Consider the following 24,571-nt stretch of genomic DNA (forward strand, 5'->3'; position numbering starts at 1 on the left):
TTATGTATATATATAATATAATATAATATATTAATAATAATATAATATAAAAACATAATCATTCCTATAATATAATAATATTTCTTTAACACATAAAAATCTCAGATTTTTATACTTATGCCGCCTCAACTTTGGAAAAAGGCATAATTGCCTATTTGGTCCTTTTAACTTTTCTTTAATCTATAATTAAACTTTTATCCCTATTGCAATTTAATCCTTTTTCATAATTAACTATCGAAACGTTAAAATTTCTTAACGAAACTTTAATATTATCCTATTGACACTCTGTAAATATTTATAAAAATATTTACGGCTCAGTTTATGATATCGAGGTCTCGATACCTCGTTTTTGACCCAATTTACCTAATAATTTCTTTTAAATCACAAAATTCACTGATTCAAAAATATTTCTAACTTTTTCATCGAATTTAGTGATCTCAAATCATTGTTCTGACACTACTGAAAATTGGGCTGTTACAACTACACTCCACAGTAAGAGTTTGTAACACCCTCGACCCGTATCCATCGTCAGAACAGGGTTAAGGAGCATTACCGGAGTTTACAGATCAAATAAACAAACATTTCATATCATATACATTCATGTTATAAACCAATCAAAATTAAACATATTATCCCTTATACAAGCCTTAAGGCCCAAAATATTCGTTAGAAACAAGTCGGGACTAGATCAGGTTGTTAAAGAATTTTTCAGAAAACATTGAAATTTTTCAAAGCTGCAAAGGTCACACGGCCGTCTGGCCAGACCGTGTAATTCACACGGCCAAGCGACACGTTAGTGCCTTAGGCCGTGTGGAAATGTGAAATACTGACACATGATCGTGTCTCAGCCCGTGTCTGTTCCCGTGCCTGTGTAACTCTCTAATTTGGGTCACACGGCCAAGTCACACGCCCGTGTGCTAGGCCTTGTGAGCATATTGACTTGAATTCTTAAGAAGATACAGGGGACAGACGGCCATGTCACTTGGCCGTGTGTTACATACGGTTGAGACACACGCTCGTGTCTCTGCTTGTGTGGATGAAAATAGGCCATTTTCCAAGCCACATTTCTCACCCAAGTTGACACCAACCTAAACTCAACATATTGCACATCAATTAGCCATAACAAGGTATTCAAAACAAGCTAAAATCAAGTCTTAAACATGTATTATCACTACATGCAACCAATATGCCCTTAGGCACTTCAAATGATAACTTAAAAACATGTCAATCAAATATCCAAACTTACCTAAATAACCATGAAAGTAAATATTGTATCATTAGTTATTTAATGTTTAACTAATACTAATCAGTATTAGTGGTCGAATCGTAATACAGAAAAACAACTTGTATTAGTAGATGAACCTAAACATATCATTAGTTTAATCGAAAATGAGTAAACCAATTGAAAGACTAACTTGTTGTTTATCAAGTCTAATTGAGAATATGTTTTATCTTGGGCATCAAATCGAATGACTTCCAAAATATAGAGACATAGATATGATTGATTGAATGGGCAGTACATCAGATAGGACCCAAGTAGAATAGACTTTGAATCATTTTATAGATTTATTCACTTATGGCGTTTATAATGTGACATACCTTAACCATGAGTAGATGATGGACTATATATCCATGTCTCTTATACTTTGATGCAAGTAAAAGCCCCAGTTCAAATAAACAATGAACCAAAAGTTGGTGCGTATACAACTTCTGCAGTATGTAGCATCATTCACAATAGTGGAATTCATAGCCCAAGAAATGGGTAACTGATATTCTCTCATTAGCATTACATGATAGATGAAAAGTAAACGTGGCTACGAATCACCTGTCTTTGTGATAAATGACATTATTACTATTTGATTGTAATTGACTTTTTATGAAAGAAGATGCCATGATTACTATAAGATAAAATAGGATCATATTAGGAGTACAGATTTATCCTAAAGAGCTTAAGGATATCATATAAGGGTAACACACTTATGTCAAAGTCATTGGATGAGCACCGATTGAGTAGCTTTTGTAATGGTATGTAATTAGGGACTAGTATAATTAACTAGGGTTAGTCGTCCCTCTCTGCTAGTAGAACTAGGGGACTAGTTTTTCTATTAAAAAAGTATTATTTGTATTCTATTGATTCAATCAAAGATTGTTCTATCTCTCATTATAAATAGATGACACTGGTAGGTCTAAAAATACACAAGTTACACACAATTTTGAGATATTGTTATTTTTCTCGAGGATGCTCAAAATTAATTTTCTAAGTATAAATTCAATTTTTTGGGAGAACAATTCTACTGAGTTCTATATATAGAGAGAGATTTATTTTCGTACTGAAAGTAAAAAAAAAATTCTGGTTCTGTGTTTGATTCGTAATTGTTCGAGCCCATATTTGAAGTTGTGAAAAATAAAAAAAATAAAAATAAAGAACACACAAATTTTACGTGGAAACCATTTCGGGAAAAAAACTACGGGCAGGGGAGAAGAAAATTCACTATGTCGAAAAATTGAATTTAATACAAGAGGAATAGACTATGTCTATTTATAGGCTTGTAAAGCCATATTCTAGTAGGATTGAAACACCTTATCCTAATCAATATAAAGTAGATGGAGTTTAATAAGGTTTAAAAAACCTTATTCTAAAATAAAATAAAAGAAGTCTAGTTCTATATAGATTTTACTTTTATTTTATTTTCCATCTTATTTTATTTAAATAAGAATTCGGGTCACTTAATTCTAACAATCTCCACCTTGACACAAATTCTCAATGAACAAGTTATTCATCGCGAACTTTTAATGAACAAGTTCTCCACCTCTTCCATAAAACCCCTTAAGGGTTTAACTTCAACAATGAACACCAACCAAGTCTAAGCAATGCTCAAACTTGGTTATAGGAAGTGACTTAGTCATCATATCTGCATGATTTTCATGAGTACTAATTTTGCTCACAAAAATATCTCCACGAGCAATAATATCACGAACAAAATGATACCGAACATCTATACGTTTTGTTCTCTCATGAAACATTTGAACTTTTGTAAGGAAGATGACACTCTGATTGTCACAAAATACTGTACTGATTTGAAGGTCTTTATTGAGTTCACTAAATAGTCTATTCAACCAAATAGCTTTTTTACAAGCCTCAGTAATCGTCATGTACTCAGGTTCAGTGGTAGACAAAGCGACTGTAGTTTGCAAAGTGGCTTTCCAACTAATTGCACAACCTTCGATTGTAAAGACGTAACCTGCGAGAGATCTTCTTCTATCAAGGTCTCTAGCAAAATCAGCATCAACATACCTTATGACTCCATCTTTAGTTCTTCCAAACTGTAAGCAAACATCAGTAGTGCCTCGTAAGTATCTTAAAATCCACTGAACTACTTTTCAATGTTCTTTACCGGGATTTGCCATGTATCTGCTAACTGCACTGACTGCATATGATAAACCTGGACGTTAACAAACCATAGCATACATGAGAGATCCCACTGCACTAGAGTATGGAACATGTAACATGTACTCAATCTCATCATCTGATTGTGGAGACAAAGTCGATGAAAGTCTGAAATGGGCTGCTAAAGGAGTACTAACAAGCTTAGCACTCTGCATATTGAACCTGCAAAGAACTTTCTCAATGTACCCCTTCTGACTTAGGTACAATTTACTTGTTTTTCTATCTCTAAAAATCTCCATACCAAGTATCTTCTTTGCTGGTCCTAAATCTTTCATCTCAAATTCTTCACTTAGTTGGGCTTTGACCTTTCTTATCTCTCCTTTATCTTTTGTTGCTATCAACATGTCATCAACATAAAGAAGTAGATACACAAAAAAACCATCACTATTTTTCTTAAAGTAAACACAATTGTCTAAACTACTTCTTTTGAAATCATGAGAAGTCATAAAGGAATCAAACCTCTTGTACCACTGTCTTGGTGACTATTTCAAACCGTAAAGGGACTTTCTCAGCAAGCAAACATAGTCCTCTTTTTCTGAGACTATAAAACCCTCTGGTTGTTGCATGTAAATATCCTCCTCAAGTTCTCCATGTAGAAATGCAGTTTTTACATCTAACTACTCAAGCTCTAAATCATGCATGGCCACAATACCAAGCAAAGCTCGAATCGAACTATGCTTAACAACTGGAGAGAACACATCTGTGAAGTCCACTCCTGGAATTTGACTGTAACCCTTTGCAACAAGCCTTGCTTTATATCTGGGTTCTTCAACTCCTGGAGTCTCTTCTTTCTTTTTAAACACCCATATAAAGAACCCGGGTCACTTCGGGTCACTTAATTCTAACAGAAGTGATTTGTGATACAAGAACAATGGAGAAGATCGTTCGATTGAAAGCCAAAAATGTTTAGGGTCCATATCGCACAAAGCAAAGGTAATTTTCAGGAAAAGTTTATTAATATAAATATCACAAACCGGCTCGATTTTCAATTTTTTTCGCTGTGACAGAATATCGTTTTCAACCATACACCAACTCGGAAATTATGAAAATTTCATGCTGTAATTTAAATAAGTTATATTATTTGAGGATATTTTAATATTTTTACTTAAAAATAGTAAAAAAGTTGCATGTGTGATCTCGTACTATTAACATTAATAAAATATCATTTTACCCTTAAACTGAAGCTTTATTTTATTATAATATTTACATTTTAATTATATTATGTGTACTTTATTTACTCCATTAATTGTATTTACTGATAATGTTATTGATTGAGTTAGTGTCGAAGTGTTACAAGTCAATTCAATACTAATTCAATATCGATGCCACATTTGCCTGAGGTTTTCATCGAGTCGTCCTGACGAGCCCTACCTGTTTGTCACGACGCTAGGCCTGTTTCGGCCCTTCTTTGATTGTTCGTTGATTGTTTTCTTAAGTGCCTACAAACTTTCCGATAAATATGATGCACACCCCACACTATTAGTGGGATATATATGCAATGAACATTATTTCCTAACTTGTTTAGAATCAACAGTCATTTGATCATTTAGAGAATAAGAGTTTTAACTTGTGAGTGCATGTTCCAAATTCAGATTATTTGACAAAACCTTGAATGTCCCCTACAACCATGTTACGTTCACCCGTATGCCTTCAATATGAATGTCCCCTACAACCATGTTATTTTTACCCACACGCCTTCAATATCCTTTTTCTTGGTAAATGTGCCTAACAACGCAGATAGGTATGCCTTCATCAAGAATGAACTTCTGTTGTTAACATGCCATTCTCAATTGGATGACCTTTTAATAACACTACATGTTCTATTGTTATCGTACATCCACTACATGAAAAATAAAAAGGATGGGTCTTCGGTTTCCATCATTTACCTAGATCGACAATAAACTCCAATAGCATAGGAACTTGTTGATTTGAGTAACTATATGTAAATAAGCATCTTATAAGTGAGGGATGATTCGAGTATTTGGTACATTAGAATTCAAATTTTGGTGGTAACAAAGCACTTGATCTGTTTCTACCTAATTTAGCAATATTGTCGCAATAGAAGATCTACATCATTCTTGAAATCTTAAGGAAGCCATTTAAAGTTGAGAATTTTTATAAAGAGTTTAGGTTTAAGTAGGTAGAGTTTAAGGTTAACATAATGAGTAGGGATAAAGCAACAATTAGTTTTTAAATTTAGAAACTTTTCTCAACTTGGTCCCTATACTTTCCTTTGGTCAACATTAGTCATTGAACTCAAATTTCGTCAAACAAATTTGTCCCTTTTTAACACCATTAAGAAGTGATGACGTGGCATCATCACTTGATTTTTTTAAATATATAAAAATCTAAAAAAACTAAAAATAGAAAATCATAAAAAAATATGAATATCATAAAAATGTAGAATTTATAAAAAAATATAAATTTTATAAAAAAAATTACTAAAGAATGCATGTTTATGACGGACCTCGATAAATAGATGTCGAAGCTTATTTAATTCAGGACAATCATTTGTTTAGGTTCATATTATACATGATTTTTTTAATAATTATACATTTTTATAGTTTCAAAATAAATTTTCAATTTTAGATTTTTTTAGAATTTTGAAGGGATGAACTTAGACATGCATTTGTTTAGATTCATTTTAGACATGTATTTTTAATAACTTTTATGGTTTTTAATTATTTTCATAAGTTTTTAGAATTTTTAATATATTTAATTTTTTATAGGTTTCCTATATTTTTTTTATAAATTTCTAATATTTAATATATTTTTAAATTTGAATAAATTTCCTATATAATTTTTTATAATTTTATGTTTTTGTTATAAGTTTAGTAACTTTCTCTCTCTATATATTTTTAAATAATCTAATTGGTGACGTGATACTTTATCAAAAATGCTACATCATCACCTATTAATGATGTTAGAAAAAAAAGAGAGTAAATTATTTAATGATATCAGAGATTAATGTGGATACAAAAATTTAAGAGTTAAATTGAAAAAAATTATGTAGTTTGAGACTAAATATTGCTTATTACGTAGGATTTATAATAAGAATTTAAGACTATCTGTCATCATCAACTGTTTCTTGAAAAATCTAATGTGAACTACAACTTTCACTTCTGAGGTAATACCACAATCATTGAGAAGGATAGAAAGCCTTAGCTTAGTTTGTTGACTATAATATACTTCCAAAACAAAAAGAATGTCATATTAATAAGAAAATAAAATTTGGAACCAACTTTAGATATGGTGTTGGTGTATTCATATATAGTTTTCCCATACTTAATAGTATCTGTTTGAGAATCTCGAGGATAATTTTTAGACTAACACAAAAAATAAGAAGAAAATGAGAAATTGGGGTCCATATATATGCATGCTTGAAATAAGCGGCAGTAGAAACCTTCAATCCTCCGCTTCAATTGTAGATGATTGTGATTGTGAGAAGAAGCTCAATGATTGCCCACGCCCTGGATGGAGCCAATAACGTGGCTTCTTCACCGTGCTTAAGGAATCATCATACATTATCATTTATCACTACTTTCTGGTTTTGTTTTGTTGTTGAAGGTGGCATTTTTTTTTGCTTAGGTTGGAGATAATATTTAGGTAAAATTTTTTAATAATGTTAATTTTAAAATTTGAATTTGATTCAAATGTAAACTGTTCATTTTTATGGAGAAATATAATAGTAAGATGGTGGTAAAATAAGCAGCAAATAACAGTTAAAAATAGTGAAAAGAATTTAGATAAATTCGAGCCAGGCTAGGCTCGGGCAAAAAGAATCTTACCCAAAGCTAGGGCTATTTGGAAAACGAAACTGTTTTTTTTTGTTGAAGTCTATTTTTTGAGTCTATATTTTTGCCTAAACTCTCCCACTTTTCGGATGAGCCTTTTGGCCTAAGTAGGTGGTCTGACTCATGATAAGGTCTATTTAACAATCGGTGAGTAGTGACCAAAAAAGAAAAAAATTGAATAATTGAGTGACTATTTTGTAATTTTTTATAATTGCGTGACTATTAATGTAATTTACCTTATATTTATTTAAGCCCAAAAGCATATTTGTTTTAACATTCAGATTATTATAGAAATAAGGATAAAATATAGACATTCCAATTTTTTTTAATCACATGTATACTCATCGATTATTTTATTTTGAGAGTATGATAATAAAAATATCTTTACTTTATAAAGTAAATTATATTATTTTAAGAATGGTTTTGTCATTTTATATCTTTTTATATAAAAAATATAAAATTACCTAATAAAATTTGATCTCATACCTCTATAATTTTTAATATTTATACTTTACCATTCAACTAAAATTACATCAATTTTTTTATAAATATATTTATCATGTAATTCTATTTTTCACCCATGGAAATATGCTATAATCTAATATATATATATATATGAAGTATTAGATAATGGTTTGACCACTTCAATGAAAAGTTTGAAAGAGGAGTGATTTATAAGATGGATCATGTATCGAATTGAAGCATCAAGTCATCATATTCATGAGGCCTACCAAAATTAAAGTATGAGAACAAGTCGAAAAAGAAGCCATAGGTTTTATTTTTCTTTTCCATTACTGATGACCTTTGAGCTTGATTTTGAGTTACTTTAAAAACAACTTCAGAGTATATAAAAAGTATTCAACAACAATTCAAGTTCAAAGTTAAAAAAATATAAATAAATAAAAGGGGGAAAATGGGATGAAGTATGAACCTTTGCCCATTTGGAAAACCATAATGGCACACGATCTACCTTTTGCTTTCGGCTTAGTTGAATCTTCAATGAATGGTTGTCAAATTATTTACTTAATCAAGACTTTGGACAATACAAATATTTTCTATATTAATGCTGAAAGATTTGGACAATCATTTTCTTGGTTTTAGAAAAAATGCATGCATCCTTTCTTCTTGCCATGCCAAATATACACTTCATGCCAATAGCATGCTTTTGTAAAGGTACTTTGCAGGGCCACTATACTTTCTGCCATATGCCATGAACCAGTGTTAGTCCGGTCGCCGATATTTGCAACCATTAATTATAGTGAGTTTAGGGAGGTCAACCAGAAAAAAAGTTGGAAAGTAATGATATTCTAACCAAACAAAAGGGGGTGCTATCATGAAACCAGAGACCCATAAAATTGATGGACACAAGAATTAAATATCAGCATTGTTCATAGCCAACTAGCAGACAAGAAAGAAGCCCCAACCCCAACATTCCTTTAGAATGCATGTGTTGGAGGGCCATATGCTCATTAATTAACAGCAATCATGCCTTTTCTTGTCACCCATTACCATCACTTAATTTATTCTCTTACTTTTTCTCCTTTCCTCATCATCATCGTTAGCTTGAGCCATATTTATGGTGAGCCAACAGCAATGGTCCCTTATAGGGGACAATGACAGTATGTATTTGTTAACTGAAAAATTACGCAAACAAGAAAAACACATTGTTGCTCTGTACTTGCTACGCTTCCCAATATTGGTTTTAATGTGAGATTGAATGCAAACATGAAAACAAACAGCAAATTAAATCACAGTTTAAAGTTCATCAAAGATTGAAAGCCCTGACATCTTATGTTATTCAGCCAAAAGGGTTATTAATTCTTACACATTTGTCTAATAAACATTTTCTATTTAACTAGGAACCATAGTAAAATAAGATGCCTGGGAAGATGAAAAAAGGAAACACAGAAAGAAGCTCAGCTGGAGAGGTTTTTGCAAACAATGGACCAGAAATGAATGTTCAGCAACATATATAAACCGGAATCTTTCAAGTGAAAATAATTGACCAAATAGTTGACTCTGGATGTATCTGATCTCTGCTTGAGAGATTCGACCTGTAATAGGGGTAAACAGAACTCAAGCCTTGCAAAGGTTTTCGAATCCCATATATTCTTTGTTCGCTAGCTTTTTTACCATATCAGCAATGCCAACTCCACCTGTAACATTAAGGAAATTGCGGTGAGCTTCTGAGCATTTTCAGAAGTTCAAATTTAAGTGACTTGCTTTTCAAGTTAACATAATTATAAGAGGTATAGGAAGCATGAAAGTGCGTTGTTACCTAAAGTGATTGCGCTGATAAAGATTGTCAAAGCTAGTATGAAGATTATTATCGATGCTCTTCCGATGACTGCAATGATCCTTCTGACCACATGCTGGCCAGCAATGGCAGCCATTGTTGCTACTAGGACAAAATAAGCAGCTGCACGGGATGTAACAAAGTAACCATAAGGCTGATGAAGTTAGCGGTCAAAGTTTAGATGTTTCAATAATGGCTACCAATTGATTCTAATCGTAAAAAATTACTGTCATTGCAACTTAGTACCATATGGGACTGGGAAACGATCGAGAAGATAATATTGTACAACTGACATCGAAGATGAAAACACCATAGAAAACGTTGATGTTGCACTAGCTACCTGCAGAAGCAAATCAGTTCCATCAAACTCGGTAATTTGTGGGATCCTCACAGATACAAAAAGGCTGTGATCGGTTCGATAATGATAGAGAGACATTGCTTCTTCCGTTTTGGTGTATATCCATTCCTCCCACCTTGTTTATGATTTAGGTTAAGTAATTCTAGGTAAGCATACCTGTGGAGGTATCCCCAGTTCGAGGAATAAAGGACCCAAGATGAAGCCACCTCCTAGTCCTAGCAGCCCTCCTACCATACCAGCTATTATGCCACAGGAACAATAAAGAAGAATCCGATGCATCTTCCAGTTTGTGATTTCCTTTCCTTTGGATGCAATCACTCTGGTCCCTTTGCATAAGCATATGGCTTCAAAGATTGTCACAGAGGCAGCAATGGGTATCTATAGACAAAAAGGAAACACTCTAGTTGAAGAGATTTTAAGCCCCAAGTAACCCTTAATTAAATCTCCATTATCTAAGATACAAGTTTCTTTATTGCTTTCAGATTAAAAGGATTGGACATGATTTTGCTTTCACTCAGTAGCTAAATCTTCAAGAGACCAACCTTAAAAAACAGTAGATATATTTGAAGTCTGATTAAACTTTTATCGATCCGTTATCTTCTATCTGTCTAGATTCTAGGGAGTTTCTATGTAGAATTTCTAGTTTCTACCTGCAAGGAGGTCACAATCCAGTACATGACTGAGCAAGTTGGAAGATATTCCTGCAATCACAAACATTTGGATGACAATTAGCAAACACATGAATGACTTACCATGAAAATTTTCTTTGATAATATTGGACGATGAAAAGATTTAAGATCATATGGAACCTTGGAAAGAACCAACCATATTACCATACCTTAATGATCTGCACAATAAGAAAACCAATCCATACATACACGAGCGACGATAACTCTTTCCAATATATGTTTTGTAGGAGGGGAACCTGAATTGGATGATCACAATAATATTCAATAATAACAAAGATAAGACTAACATTATGAATAAAATTAAGAGTACTACTTCTTGTATGAAAACTGAAATGTTCTTCAACTCACTTCATCTTCTGTCTGGTTGCCAGGGCCACTAGGTAATGGTTTATAATCTTGAGAAGCTCCATCTGCAGTTCTCGAGTTTAGCACAAGCCGTTTGCAATATTTCAATTACCAAAATGAATTTTTTCTCTCAGTAAACCTCTATTAAATGTAATTAACAAACTGTCATTTGAATCTTAGTCTATTTCCTTTTAATGGCAATAAGTCATTTCAAATTTGGTTATGCACTCACCAGCTGGTTTGGACTCTTCTGATTCCACCTTGGCAGCTTCCTGAAAATAGAAATCTCAAAATCCCCATTAATAATCTTTATGCCAAAAGGAAGAAATCCACGGAAAACTTAAGAAAAATTGGAAAGTTTTACCTTTTTCAATATTGTCTCTTTCTTCCATGTGTCTATACCTTTGAATAAGGCTTTCGTTGATGTACCTGCCATTGACAAATTTAAGCACCCATATCAAAGAAAAGTAAACCTTGTTACAAAGATTATGAACTTGTGAAAGAAAAGAGATAATATATGTTCCTAGCTGGATTGTCATATTCCTTGTTTGATGTACTAAGATTTAAACCTGGATCCTGCCTAATGCTATCTATTTCCCTATTGGATATGTTGTTTACATTGTTAAAGCTCTGATAGATAATCAAATTCCTTATGATTCCATTTGTTCGAAAACTGTGTTAATGCGATATCATTGGACTTTCATTATTGATCCTTAAGTTATTGAGATATGAATTTGTAAAGAGAGAAAATACCAATGAAGAGAATGATAAGCAGAACCGTGACCATCCAATCAGCAAACATGACATTAAGGGCAACTCCAATGCTGATTCCAAGCATAAGCATGGGCTGAAATAGCAATGCCAAGTCATAATCTATGAGAGGCATTTCCAGTGTTGGGTGCCTAAGTCTCAGGTTATAGTATACAGTTGATCCAGCTGCACCCATGATCATACCTGCAACCGGAAAGAAAAGTTCGTTGTTTCCGTACACATCATAACTACAGATTATACGAAACATTCAGAGGATTCTTCAAATATCAGATTAGCCCAAAAGCATCCAGCTAACTGATGTTACTTATGTTTATGTTATGGCCATGTTTGTATGCATTCTTGCATGTATCTATGGTATGTTCCATGAAAAAAAAAATATTTCTAGGAAAACTGGATTATAACATGATCAGCAATGTTGAAACTCACACTTGGAAATGGCTGTGGAAGACTTGGGGTCAAAACCTATTATGAGACTGAGCATCGGAACGAAAATCCCACCACCGCCAACGCCACCGACACTACCCAACGCTGCACCAAGGAATCCAACAATTGATCCTACAACTATTTTCCAACCAAATTTCATCTCCTGCTCAATCAATGACCAACTTTCAATACCGAAGTAAACAAACATTAAAGAGGAATGACATAAAAAAGATTGCTAAAATGTTCCAATCACCATCAGCTGGTCCAAAAGCCAATGCATTGATTGCAGAAAAAAGTTTACAAAAGCTAAACAAGCCTAACTGACTCACCGGCCAGACAGGTTCATAGGCAGACTTCCCATCTTGCCAGAGGAAGTTGGCAACTCTAAGAAAAAGTCCCTGTGTTTCCTCGTTTTCTTGGTTCCTTCTGTGCTTCAGTAGTCTCTCAGCAATGCCCACATCGCTCATAACAAGAACCAGAGAGAGAATCCATGCTACCATTGCCAAGCCTCTCAGGTTTACCTGAATGCCACCCATTTTTGGCTAATGCCCTGAATTATATTAGCAAAGAGGGAGAGAGATTCTATGACAAAAGAAAAAACTTTTACAGGCTTTAAGCTTAATCAATTCTCTTCCTGTTTCCTCTTTGCTATCAATTCAGTAGCATTCAAATCGAAGAAATAGTGAGTTCACTCCTATAGTAGCTTCCTAATGTCTACATTTATAAATCTCTGTATTGTACGTTCGACCACAGGGTCCAATGGCACAGTTCATTTTTTTCTTCAAAGCCCTGTTTTCCCATAAAAAGAACAGTGAATACAAATTAAAAAATAATTTATTTATTTTCAGACAATAAACATTCTGTGTTTATACCATGTTTTAGGATCAACTGATTGTCCCCTTCTGGAAACTGTACTGGTTTTTTAACTGTTTCATCTCTTTAGAAGTTTCCAAACTTTGTACGAAAAAAAACATCCCATTCATTAAACAAATTACATAATGGGTTTCTAATAATTGCTAAAAAAATTTTACCATATCTGACGCTGATAAAATGAATTTTGCATGAGCAACTGAGAGAGCCCAGACCTTCAGTTTTTAATGTTTCTGTGTTCTTTTTAATCAATTATCATCACTTGTTCTTAGCAATTTTCAAGGTTATTCTGACGGTAGATGGTCTAGGCTAATCCAAATCAGATCCTTTCCGTGCACATTTTATGGGGCAATGGAAGCTTCATGGCTGCTGCCAAACTTATCGGATAAAAAAATTACTTCCATTGAATAAAAGATAATTAACAAAAAAATAATGGTTACAAAATGATTTTAATTATCAGTTAATCAAAGTATCAAATTGTCCTTTCAATAATATCATTTCTAAAATTTAAACTCGAGTATCTCTAATATTCCAACCTATGTAACAATTGTTCCACCATCCCAAAACTATTACTATTACTTTGCAACTTATTACTCTTATTTATGCATAAATAATGAGTTGCAGAAATCCCATTGGCTATCAGAAACATTAGACAAATCAAGGTTCCTTCCCTGGTTCCATGGTTCATTTACATCTAGTGCCCTGAGATTTCCTTTTTATGATACAGTGGTTTGTTAAGTGAGGCAATCAAATGATGAAAACTAATTAAAAGCTGATAAGCGAAAGCAAAGGCAAGTGAGATAGGAAGGAAACTTCCTAGAAGTTTACAGGCATTTTAGTACGAACCAACCAATAGCAAACCTGAATGTTATATGGTAAAAGGAATAATGTGTGTTCGAGGACTCCTTATTTTTAATGCTGGTTTACGGCAAAGCCATGAAACTTCATAGCTACTACAATCCATCTTTGCCTTTATTATCCTACAAATAAAAGCACCTCCTTATTTTAGTTTTATTATATTGTATCCCATGTCTTTTTGCTTCTCTTGGAATTTTCTTACTTTTTCTTGTGCTTCACAAACCTACCTTCACTTACTGCTTCACTTTTAAACTAACTATCAACTACAGACATGAAGTTGCAAAAAAGCTGGGGTAATTCCATAATACATCCTCCAACTATGTATTATATTCTAAAATAATCCCTAAACTAAAAAATATTCTAACTAAATCCTCAAACTATCAATATCATTCCATTAACTATTCCATTAGCTGTCACCATTTGGTTGCATACTAGAGAACGGATTATATGAAATAGGGATGTTATCCATTTTCAATAGTTTATTGTCACATCTGCAGTTCCATCTTGAATTTTAGGATTTTTATTTGGATATAAATTTTTTCAAAATAAAAATACTAAAATTCGGGATGAAAATACCGATGTGGCATTAAATTATTAAAAAAATATACAAATAATGTGGCGTCATTATTTTATATAATCCTTTTCCTATAGCAATATATTCAAATATATATGAAACATACTTAAGTAGCCTCATATTTATTTGACATGTGGTAGTGACTATTGAATAACACGTGACATATAAAATATATTGAATGCCTTTAATTTTTATATTTGCACATAACATCATGGAAAATTTTGTTTTTCATTATAAAGGGCATCTAAAGATTAGAATGTGCTTATATTACTTAATTCTTTCTAAATACTTCAAATATTATGATTGGTTAGCGTAATGATGAAAGTTATTAAAAAAAAACTAAAAATGGAAGATATTTTTTTGGTAAACAAAATAGTACTAATGTGATAACAAATATAATAACATACTACCAAATGATATTAGCCAAACGGTCAATATTTAATTTGAGTAAATTTTCTGCCGACACCGGAATCTTTATAAAAATCTGCATCTCATTGCAATATAAATTTGGAAGTTTAGCCATATGGTTAGCAACTTTGTTGTGGCCCTTCAAAATATATCGAAGACGAACTCTCCAATCACGACCCAATAGTTGGTGAATCAGACGCAACTCCAACAACCTACTATTTGTAGCACCATCTGCTAGAATAGTTATAACCTACCAAAGCATTATCACACCAGAACTTCTTTTAAGAACTCAAATTTAAAGGAACTTTGGGGGTTAATTGAGCAAAGTAGCGAGTTGGTAAACTCTATTAGTAATTTTGTGAAATTTTGTGATTTTCGAGCAAATAATTAAATTTTAATTATGGTTTGGTTAGGTTGGGATTGGTTGGATCCTTAGTCGGGAAAAATTTATTAACAATGGATGGCTAAATTGGACTGTGGAGACTGCATTAAATTAGGATATATATGTGTGTGTATGTGAGGAAGAAATGAATTCTCTTTAACCAATTTATAACTCTGTTCTTCCTTGCATCATCTTCTTCAGTTACTCCGAAGAAGAGGAAAATTTAGGAGAGCCCTGCATGGAGCAGAGGTCATGAGGATCGAGGTTTAGGAATGGAGAAATTGATAAACTAGTAAAATATCTTATCTTTCTATACTCGTGAATTTGAGGAAAGGTGAGAGTAATGATCTTCTTCTAAGTTTTTGTAAAGTGGGTTCAGGGTTTCAAGGTTTAAATGACTTTGATTTAACCAATATATGGTTGTCGTGCTTAGCTGCTAGGATGATGGAGGCTTCGGCATTTGGAAACGCTAAGCTGATGATGATGAATGATGTTCAGGTGAGTTTCTGTACTCTACCTTTGGGTGATCGATGATGTTGTGTCATTTGCTTGAGCTACATTCATGCCTACTCTGAGTCGTGCCTAGGACCATGGTTGGGTATGAACATAGAAAATGAGTGAGATGTGTATGCATAATATTGTGAGCGTGTGCTTTTGTAAGTCTATTTGTTAAATGATACTTGGTTATGATTTGACAAATAGATGTATGACATACTGTATGTTATAGTAACTAGTGCAATGAAATGTATGAAAATACGTGTTTATATTTTATGCAAAGTATAGAAGAAATTTACCTTGAGGGGGTAGATAAAGTTATGAATACTTGGCGAAATGGAGGAATAGACTGATTGATAAAGGGATACAATGGAGATTGGTTGCATCATGGAATGACTGGCTCGCTAGAGCGACACCGTGACGATGGTCTATCGGCTCTATGGAGTGACATCGCAACAGTGATTATCGACAAGTATTTTGGGGCGACACCTTCAAAGGGGTTTATTTGATTCCTCAGAATTAAAAGTCTGTTAGGACAGTAAATAAATGTTCCTGTTTTATAAAACCATAGTTGGACTATGGAAACAACGGAGTTCGCCATAATGGTAAACCAGGAACCTAATAGGGCAAAAAAAGGGAAATCACCGTATGACTCGCACAGTGAACAGCCTAATAGACTGAATATGGGTGTTCAAAAATATGGGTAAATGGAATAGCAGGAAATCCCGCCAAACTAAGAAGAGAAAACTAGAAGTGTCTAAGAATGAGGGTAGTCAATTAATGAGGGAATTCGCCAAATTTTGATGGAAAGAGAAATTGGTATATACGGTCTTATCAAAGCAGAGGTAATAGAAGGGATAACTTCTTCGAGTATGAAGTATTCGTCATTATGAGTTCGTCAGTGAGTGGCGAATAAACTAGCATTGGGTATGATAAGTGAGTCCGTGAAGCAGATTCTAGGCCAAATATTTGGATCAATAAAGTTCACCGAAGATTTACAGAGAAAGAGGACGTATGACTAGGACTATGTAACATATGTTAGTTCATAAGAGCTATCAGATGAGGAAGTTCACTAAGAGCTACCTTGGGCGGACAGTCCATCGAGAAGTAGGGGAGGAGATGGTCCGTTAGGAACTATCCATAAACTTCAATTTTCTTAGAAGATTGGATGAAGGCAAACTAATATTTTAGGGCTACATTACAAGATACAAATCCACCAGGAAAAAAAGGGTGTTTATTTAGTCAACTTACTATCACGATTAGACTATGAATTAGGACTAGAGAATATGTCTTCCCTTATAGATGGATCACTATAGGGCTAAGCAAAAAGAAGGTATTTCATTAGAGTAAAGTGGAAAATCCTAAGTTAGTACAGCATGGGATGAACGGATCAGGGTAAGGATCCGAAATTGAGGAATCATAACTAGAAGTCAACTAGTGGAAGTCAATGAACTATAAATACAAGTGTGCAGTTAATTGTGAAAATTAAGCTTGCTAAAATAAAAAAAGAGTCTAGGATGAGGAGGAATTAGGTCAAGACCATAAGGGATTACTACTGTTGAAGGACATATTTACATCTGAAGTAAAGGATCAGTCTGCCAACGGGGAGTATCAGAAAAGGGAAAGGCGTCGACTATGCTGGTAAATCTGTGAAATTCCTATAGACAAACAGGGAGTTTAAAATTTTTGCCTCTAATTTTGATTCTTGAGGAATATGAAATATTTTTGTTGCATTATTTTACAAAACCTCACAAAGTTCAGTTGAACTTATGAATTTACTATCTGCTTGCACGAAAAATGTTTTGACTCAGAATTTAAGTGGAGAGACCAAGCTAGACACTGCCAGGTTTGAAGGATAGGAGTAGAAGTTGTTCATGTGTATAGAGGGGCTCCATTAGAGGCCATGCCTCAGGGATTAAATTGGATGTATCGGCATTATAGACCTAAAATAGAATCGTAAATATTGCTAGATTTGCTAATGTAGTAAATTTATAAGAATTTTTGTAGAGCCCCAAAGTTTTAAGAACTTGATTGTAAAAATCTACAGTAATTAATTTCTGTATCTGTAGTTCTATGTTTTGTGATTGAGTTTAATTTCTAGAGTTCAAGTCATATCATTAAAAGTCTTGTTGTTTTAGAATCAACCCACAAGCACACACAACCCACTTAAGTTTAATTCTATGTGAAAGGGTGACAAGAATGAGCCTGTTGGTTTACTAGTTAATCATTTGTCTATATTCTGTCTGGTTCTGAGTTCGAGTCCCGTAGCATGTGTAGGGAAATATTTTTTCTAAATACTGGAAATCTGGGTGGAAGTTAATTAATAATTAACGTTAGTTCTTCTTCCATGTTTCTTTTCCTCTATATTTTTCCTTTCTTTTTTCTTACTTTTTCTTTTTTTCGGTCCTTTTTCTTTTCTTCTTTAATTGTCATAAGGAATACGTGACTAGTTGAAGTTACACTGTTAGCATTCACTGTTAGGAGGTTATTAAGTAAGTTTTAACGTTAATTCGTTAAATTTTTGGGTTTCTCTTTTTGTTTTTCATAGTATACTTTGAATTGGTCATCCGAGTGTGTTGTGTGAATATCTGATAATCAATCACTTGGTTTCCCTAGTAGACAGGGATATTAAGAGTAGCGAACCTCATCGCATCAATTTGAGTAATCGTTGTTGATCTTCTGTAAATATTGATTTTGTTGAAAGTTCGTGTCGAAACTTTCGACATTGGTATTTTTAGTATAATTGTGCATTGATGTTGATAAACTTGATTGATTGAGTCATTGGATGGTCGTTTTAGGCTTCAAAACTTCTCTACATTGTTACCACTTTGAAATCTTCTCAGGTGCATATCAGATGCCTTAGATTTTGCAAGTTTTGTCGCTGGAAATGGTGGCTGTCGATGCCACACGGCCAAACACACGGGCGTGTGACTAGTCCGTGTGAGGCCATACAAGTGCGAGGTTTACATGGCCAAGGACACGGCCGTGTAACTCACTGTTTATAGTATAAAACCATACGGCCAAGGATACGAGCGTGTGCCCAGGCCGTGTGGGTAGATGTTGGGTTCGAGAACTGTTTCTAAGGCTGAGAAAGTTGCTAAACTTTAATATTGGTTTCTTCGATATATGAATGACTGAATTTACTTATATGAGAACTATCTGATACACTGAGACTGATCTATGAATCACATACTCGAATGTGCACTGTAATACCACTCTGATATTGAACTATTTTATTAATTATGTAATGTATTAGAATGGCTGAACATGTGTTATGAATAGTTGCATTCTGCATTAACATGTGGTGGGAGATTGTGAAGAGAAAGGAAGTTTGTACTGAAATCGTTGCTATGCCACAATGAGTATCACTCTGATTCTAGCGCTTGTCGCATATCAAACTAGCAGGTAAGTTGCATCTATGTAAAACTGTCATTGAACACTCTAAAGGTGTGCAGGGATGGATGGGCACTAAATGTCCATAGTGGTGTGTTGGGATGGCTGAAGTTGGTATGTAGCGGATGGAAATAGGAACATTGCATCTGAATCTGATCTGAACTATATCTGAACTAGAATAATACATTATACATATGTAAAACCTTAGTTCTGAACCTAGATTGAACATGCTTCTATGTTGAACCGAAGCTTTAAACTGAAAATTCTCTATAAGCCACCGTTGTTGAATTACATTCCTTTTTACGCACTGAGTTCACAGCTCACCCTGTTGTTGTTTGGATTTCAAGTTTTATTCAGTCTTGATCGAGTCGGTGTAGTAGAAGCTCGGTTAAACACTCAATGTTCCTTTTTAACTCTACTATTAGGGATATATGTTTTATGATGTTATAGATTAATGAAGGTCATGTCATTAAATTAATGTTGTGAAGAATACTATGTGACCGTTGGTCTAATTTGATTGCATTATGGTAGTATGACATTTAGAATGGATGATGTAACTCTTCAACTTGGTTTGGACTTCTAGGCTGGGTTTAAAGTGTTATAATTAGTGGTATCAGAGCTAGGTTTGTCAACACTCGGACTGTGTTTGGGCTCTTAATGTGTGAGAACAATAGCTAGTAATAATCAGAACTTAAACTAATATAGAAACACTGAAACCCTATGAACGACCGAGCCTCCGATGCTAACCTTGTAAGTTTTTTTTATTCTATTATAAAGATTATGACCCTTAAACTGTTGTAGGTGAAATGTTCTGATGTGAACTAGTGAAATTGACATACTGGATGTCTGAACTGATCTGTGTACTCTGAAATTGTAGCTAAATTGCATTATGAGTTCGCATGTTAGTCGTAGACGCGGTATGCCGGGGCGTCAAGGACGCCGGGGAGGAGCTCAAGCAGAGTCATCCTTTATGGGTAGCATGCCTAATCTAGAGACTAGCAAGACAATTGGTACTCCCACTGCTGAGACAGTGTTTCAAACTCTGATGGCTGGGGACGATGCACTGTCCAGGCCATACTTTGGTCACTTGAGAGGGTCACTGGGACCTATTCAGGATCGAGAGGCCGAGGGTCGATTACTGAATGACTCCGGTCGAATGGTGCTGAACTGTTTAGGGGCATCTTAGGAGTCACTCCTAATGTTACTGAATATTAGCTTGAGGCTACCGAGCGTATTATGACAGACCTTGACTACACTCCTACTAGAAAATTGAGGGGCATTTTGTCTTTACTCTAAGACGATACTTACCAGTAGTGGCTAACCGTTGAGCAATGTGCTCAGCCTGAACAGGTGAACTGGGATTATTTCAAGAATGCCTTCCAGGGTAAGTATATGGGGGCGAGTTATGTTGAGGCTCACCACGTGAGTTTATGAGCCTAGTTCAGGGCGACTGGTCTGTGGTAGAATATAAAGTCAAGTTTCTGCAACTGAGTAGATAAGCATGAACTTTAGTGGCGTCCGAATACAACAAGTGTGTGCAATTTGAGGAGGGTTTGAGATATGATCTGCGAGTTTTGATAGCTCCTCAGAGGGAGCATGTTTTCACAGATCTAGTTGACAAAATGAAGATAGTGAAGAAATGAAGCGCATAGAGAGTGAGCGTCGTGATTGTAGACACTCAATTTTGCCCGGGCCTAGAAATAAGTTCAAAAAAAAAAACAAAGTCCAGTCCAGTACAAAATTACAAACATATAATTTAGCCCAATCGAAATGGCCCATTACTTGAAAAGATTGAAGGTCCATCTATGAGCTTGACTCATATGAAAATATAATCTTTAAGGATATGCAATTTTAGATATGATATGCAATATTAGATATGATACAATCTTAGATATGATATGCAATCTTAGATATGATATGCAATCTTGAAGATATGATCTTGTAATCTTGGAGATTTAATTTGTAGATATCCTTTAATCTTAACCGTTGATGTAATTGATCTGTACCATTGGATTTAGGGAGGCTCAACTATAAATAGAGGCCTCCCCCTTCATTGTAAATCACTTGAGTTTTGAGAAGCAATAAGAATTCTTGAGAGCATTCACTCAAATTTCTCTCCCTCTTACGTTCTTACTCTCTGTGGTTTGTTCTTATTTTATTCTTTGTCTATCTTAGTTTTTCAACCTTTTTTTTATTTTAATTTCTTCATTTTTCAAATATGTATATTTATTCCTATCTTTTATACATTTGATTATGTATTTTATATATTATAATATTTAACCTTTTATATAGTTTATTTTCAAATATATATTTTCTATGCATGTATATATATTATATTATCATTTCAGTATTTTAAACTATTGCATTATATTTTTATAATTTGTAAATGTTCTATTTATTCATTTTTTAGTGTATGTCATTTATCTTATTTGTGCATAGTTTCATTTTTTTATATGCTATGTTTAATCATTTCTTTTATGTGCTATTTTATGATATATATTGTTGTATAATTTTTGCATGTATTATGTTTTTCTTTTAGTTTACTCATGTTTTTATTTGTTTATTATCTTATATTTACCCTAGTATGATTTTTTTCATTAAACGTATGTTCATGTTATTTAGTTTTGTCTTAATGATATTATTTATGTTTGTATGGAAATATTAGAATATTTTGTACATCTATGCTTCATGATGCATTAATATGTCATCCTAAAACGTCATTTAAAATAATATTCCAAGGTTTTTTTTTAAAAATAAAATAAAAGGCAATGCTTGATGTTTGGAAACTTCGAGAAAGGTAGCGCCCTAACTTTCTGGGTTGCGACTTTTCTCGTTGAATTCGAATAGTCAAGCACCCTTCTAAGTGATTTTGAGTTTTCTAAACTTAAATAATTATTTCGAGATTTCAAAACATAGTGTCCTAACTTACTGGATATGGCGTTTTGTTGTTTTGAGATAGAAATTTTCGAAAGACGAGCTTAGTTTCGAAGGTTTTAAAATGTTGCGTCCTAACTTACTGGATGTGATGTTTTGACTCGTTTGAAATAAGTGAGCCTTAATTTTCAAAATTGAGACATTCTAATTAAAAGAGGTTTGCATCTTAAAACTTTCAAATTTCTGACATTAAAGACACTTGATAATCAATTAGGTACCAATTTTTGGGTGTTACGAGGGTGCTAACCCTTCATCGTACGTAACCGACTCCCGAATCTGTTTTATCGACTTTCGTAGACCAAAATTAATGTTATAAAACAAAAAATTTTATAAGGTGATCCAATCACACCTAAAAAGATTGGTGGCGACTCCCATTTTCGTTTTTCTTAAAGTCGATTCCCATTTTCCGAAACTCGATTTAAAAATGGTTTCGACAATGATCGTGAGAAGAACTAGAATAAAGTTAAGAGGGATTTAGGTCCCTCTAGGTCTGTTCAGCGCCCTAAGAAGTAGGTGAGGGTTGATAGGCCCCCGAGGGTTGAGGCACCAACTGTAGTGACTGAGATTCAATAGTGTAGCGATTGCGGGAAGCGCCATCCGAGTGAGGAGGAAGTTAGGAGCGTACCTCCATTGTGGCTAGATGGAACGCTGAGTTAGGGATTGCCCTCGTTGATCTGATTCAGTGTCAGCTGCAGCACAAACTTTGGCTCCAAATTCTGTTCGGCCTTCGAGAGAGGTTCAACAACCATTCCGTGGTCGTGGTACTGGTAGAGGTGGTAATGGATCTGGGAGAGGTTAGAGGGCACCGGCTAGAGGTGCGGGTTAGGCTGAAGCTCGTCAGTCGGCACTGGTTTATGCTACTAGATGTTACGAGGAGAGCGATGATGCTGATGTCATTGCAGGTACCTTCTTTATCCTCTGTGTTCTATATTATACTCTCATTGATATTGGCTCTACTCATTCCTACATAACTAGTGTTGTTTATGTAACTTTGGGTTTAACTGCTGAGAATATTGTTAGAGAGTTTTTTGTGATTAGTTAGTTGGGTTAGTCAATTCAAATTGATAGAGTATACAGACAGGTACCCTTAGAACTTCAGGGTATGATGTTTCTAGCTGATTTAATGGAATTACCCTTTAATGAGTTTGATTTAATTATGGGAATGGATTGACTCGTTGAATACTGAGTTAGACTAGACTGTGCAACCAAAAAGGTTACTCTAAGACCGACCGAGAATTACGAGATGATAATAGTTGGGGAGCGTTGAGATTACCTCACTAATGTAATCTCCGCTCTAGTAGCAAAAAAATTACTCTGAAAGAGGTGTGAGGCATACCTAGCTTACGTATCTGATTCTGCTCCCAAGAAGATGTCAGTGGAAGATTTTCGTACCGTGAGGGAATTCCTGGACGTCTTTCCCAAAAAATTACCCGGAGTACCTCCAGATAGAGAGGTGGAGTTTGGAATTGATCTGTTACCAGGTACTGCCCCAGTATCCATTGCGCCCTACTGCATGGTACCGAAGAAACTGACCAAATTAAAAGCACAACTTCAGGACTCTTTGATAGAGGATTTATTAGACCGAATCTGTCTCCGTGGGGGGCACCGGTATTATTCGTTAAGAAGAATAATGGGTTAATGAGAATGTGTATTGATTGTAGGCAGTTGAACAAGTTGACGATCAAGAATAAGTATCTGTTATCGAGGACTGATGATTTGTTTGACTACTTTAGGGGAGCATCTGTCTTTTCTAAAATTGGCCTACCCTCTGGTTACTATCAGCTCAAGGTCAAAAACACTGATGTGTACAAAACCACTTTCAAAAATCCTTATGGACATTACAAGTTTTTGATAATGCCTTTCGGATTAACAAATGACCCGATGACATTTATAGACTTAATGAATCAGGTGTTTCAACCGTATTTGGATCAATTTGTAGTGGTTTTCTTTGACGATATCTTGTTCTACTCTAAAACGAAAATTGAGCACGATGGTCATCTCCGTATGGTACTTCAGATATTGCAAGAAAAATAGTTGTATGCCAAGTTTAGCAAGTGTGAGTTTTGGTTGCAGGAGGTTGTCTTTTTGGGTAATGTGGTGACGGCAGAGGGGATCCGAGGAGATCCCAATAAAATTAAAGCTGTTGTTGAGTGAAAACAGCCAAAAAATGTGTTCGAGCTTCGTAGCTTCTTGGGTTTAATCAGGTACTATTGAATGTTCATCGAAGAGTTTTCCCTGATTGCGTCACTTTTGACGAAGTTGTTACGTAAGAATACTCCATTCGTATGGTCTGAGGCATAATGGTTTAGTTTTGATAAACTCAAGTCCCTTCTGACATGAGCTCCTATTTTAGTCCTTTAAAACCCTATTTTCACAAATTAGCTCAAATAGCTCTATTTTAGTAAAATTCAAAGACAAAACTTATAACTCATCTACCAAGCCTTCATAATTCATCCAAAAACATCACAAAACTCATTATATCAACAATGGCATTTAATGAAATCTTTAACAGAAACAGAAATTCAGACATGGG

At 34.3% G+C, this 24,571-nt stretch overlaps 1 protein-coding gene across 1 annotated transcript; it reads right to left on the reverse strand.

Annotated features, from left to right (window-relative positions):
* Positions 1–9,003: 9,003 nt before the first annotated feature.
* On the reverse strand, positions 9,004–13,018 carry LOC107958417 (sulfite exporter TauE/SafE family protein 3). Its single transcript, XM_016894183.2, has 12 exons — positions 12,454–13,018; positions 12,128–12,287; positions 11,684–11,884; positions 11,295–11,359; positions 11,163–11,202; positions 10,934–10,995; positions 10,735–10,821; positions 10,547–10,597; positions 10,053–10,274; positions 9,785–9,878; positions 9,521–9,661; positions 9,004–9,398 (listed from the first exon to the last, which is right to left on the reverse strand). Exons 1-12 carry the CDS (start codon positions 12,658–12,660, stop codon positions 9,319–9,321), a joined length of 1,410 nt encoding a protein of 469 aa, XP_016749672.2. The 5' UTR covers positions 12,661–13,018; the 3' UTR covers positions 9,004–9,318.
* Positions 13,019–24,571: the final 11,553 nt, after the last annotated feature.

Source organism: Gossypium hirsutum, chromosome A11 (genome assembly GCF_007990345.1).
Source record: "Gossypium hirsutum isolate 1008001.06 chromosome A11, Gossypium_hirsutum_v2.1, whole genome shotgun sequence".
Lineage (NCBI taxonomy): Eukaryota > Viridiplantae > Streptophyta > Magnoliopsida > Malvales > Malvaceae > Gossypium > Gossypium hirsutum.

What these genes read in the sequence shown, in the direction of transcription:
- LOC107958417 (XM_016894183.2), bottom strand. Translation starts at nt 12,660, where the DNA reads ATGGGTGGCATTCAGGTAAACCTGAGAGGCTTGGCAATGGTAGCATGG. An exon ending in GCTTATCATTCTCTTCATTG is followed by an intron (nt 11,360 to 11,683) that starts GTATTTTCTCTC and finishes TGTCAATGGCAG; the next exon opens with GTACATCAACGAAAGCCTTA. An exon ending in GCAACCAGACAGAAGATGAA is followed by an intron (nt 10,822 to 10,933) that starts GTGAGTTGAAGA and finishes CATCCAATTCAG; the next exon opens with GTTCCCCTCCTACAAAACAT.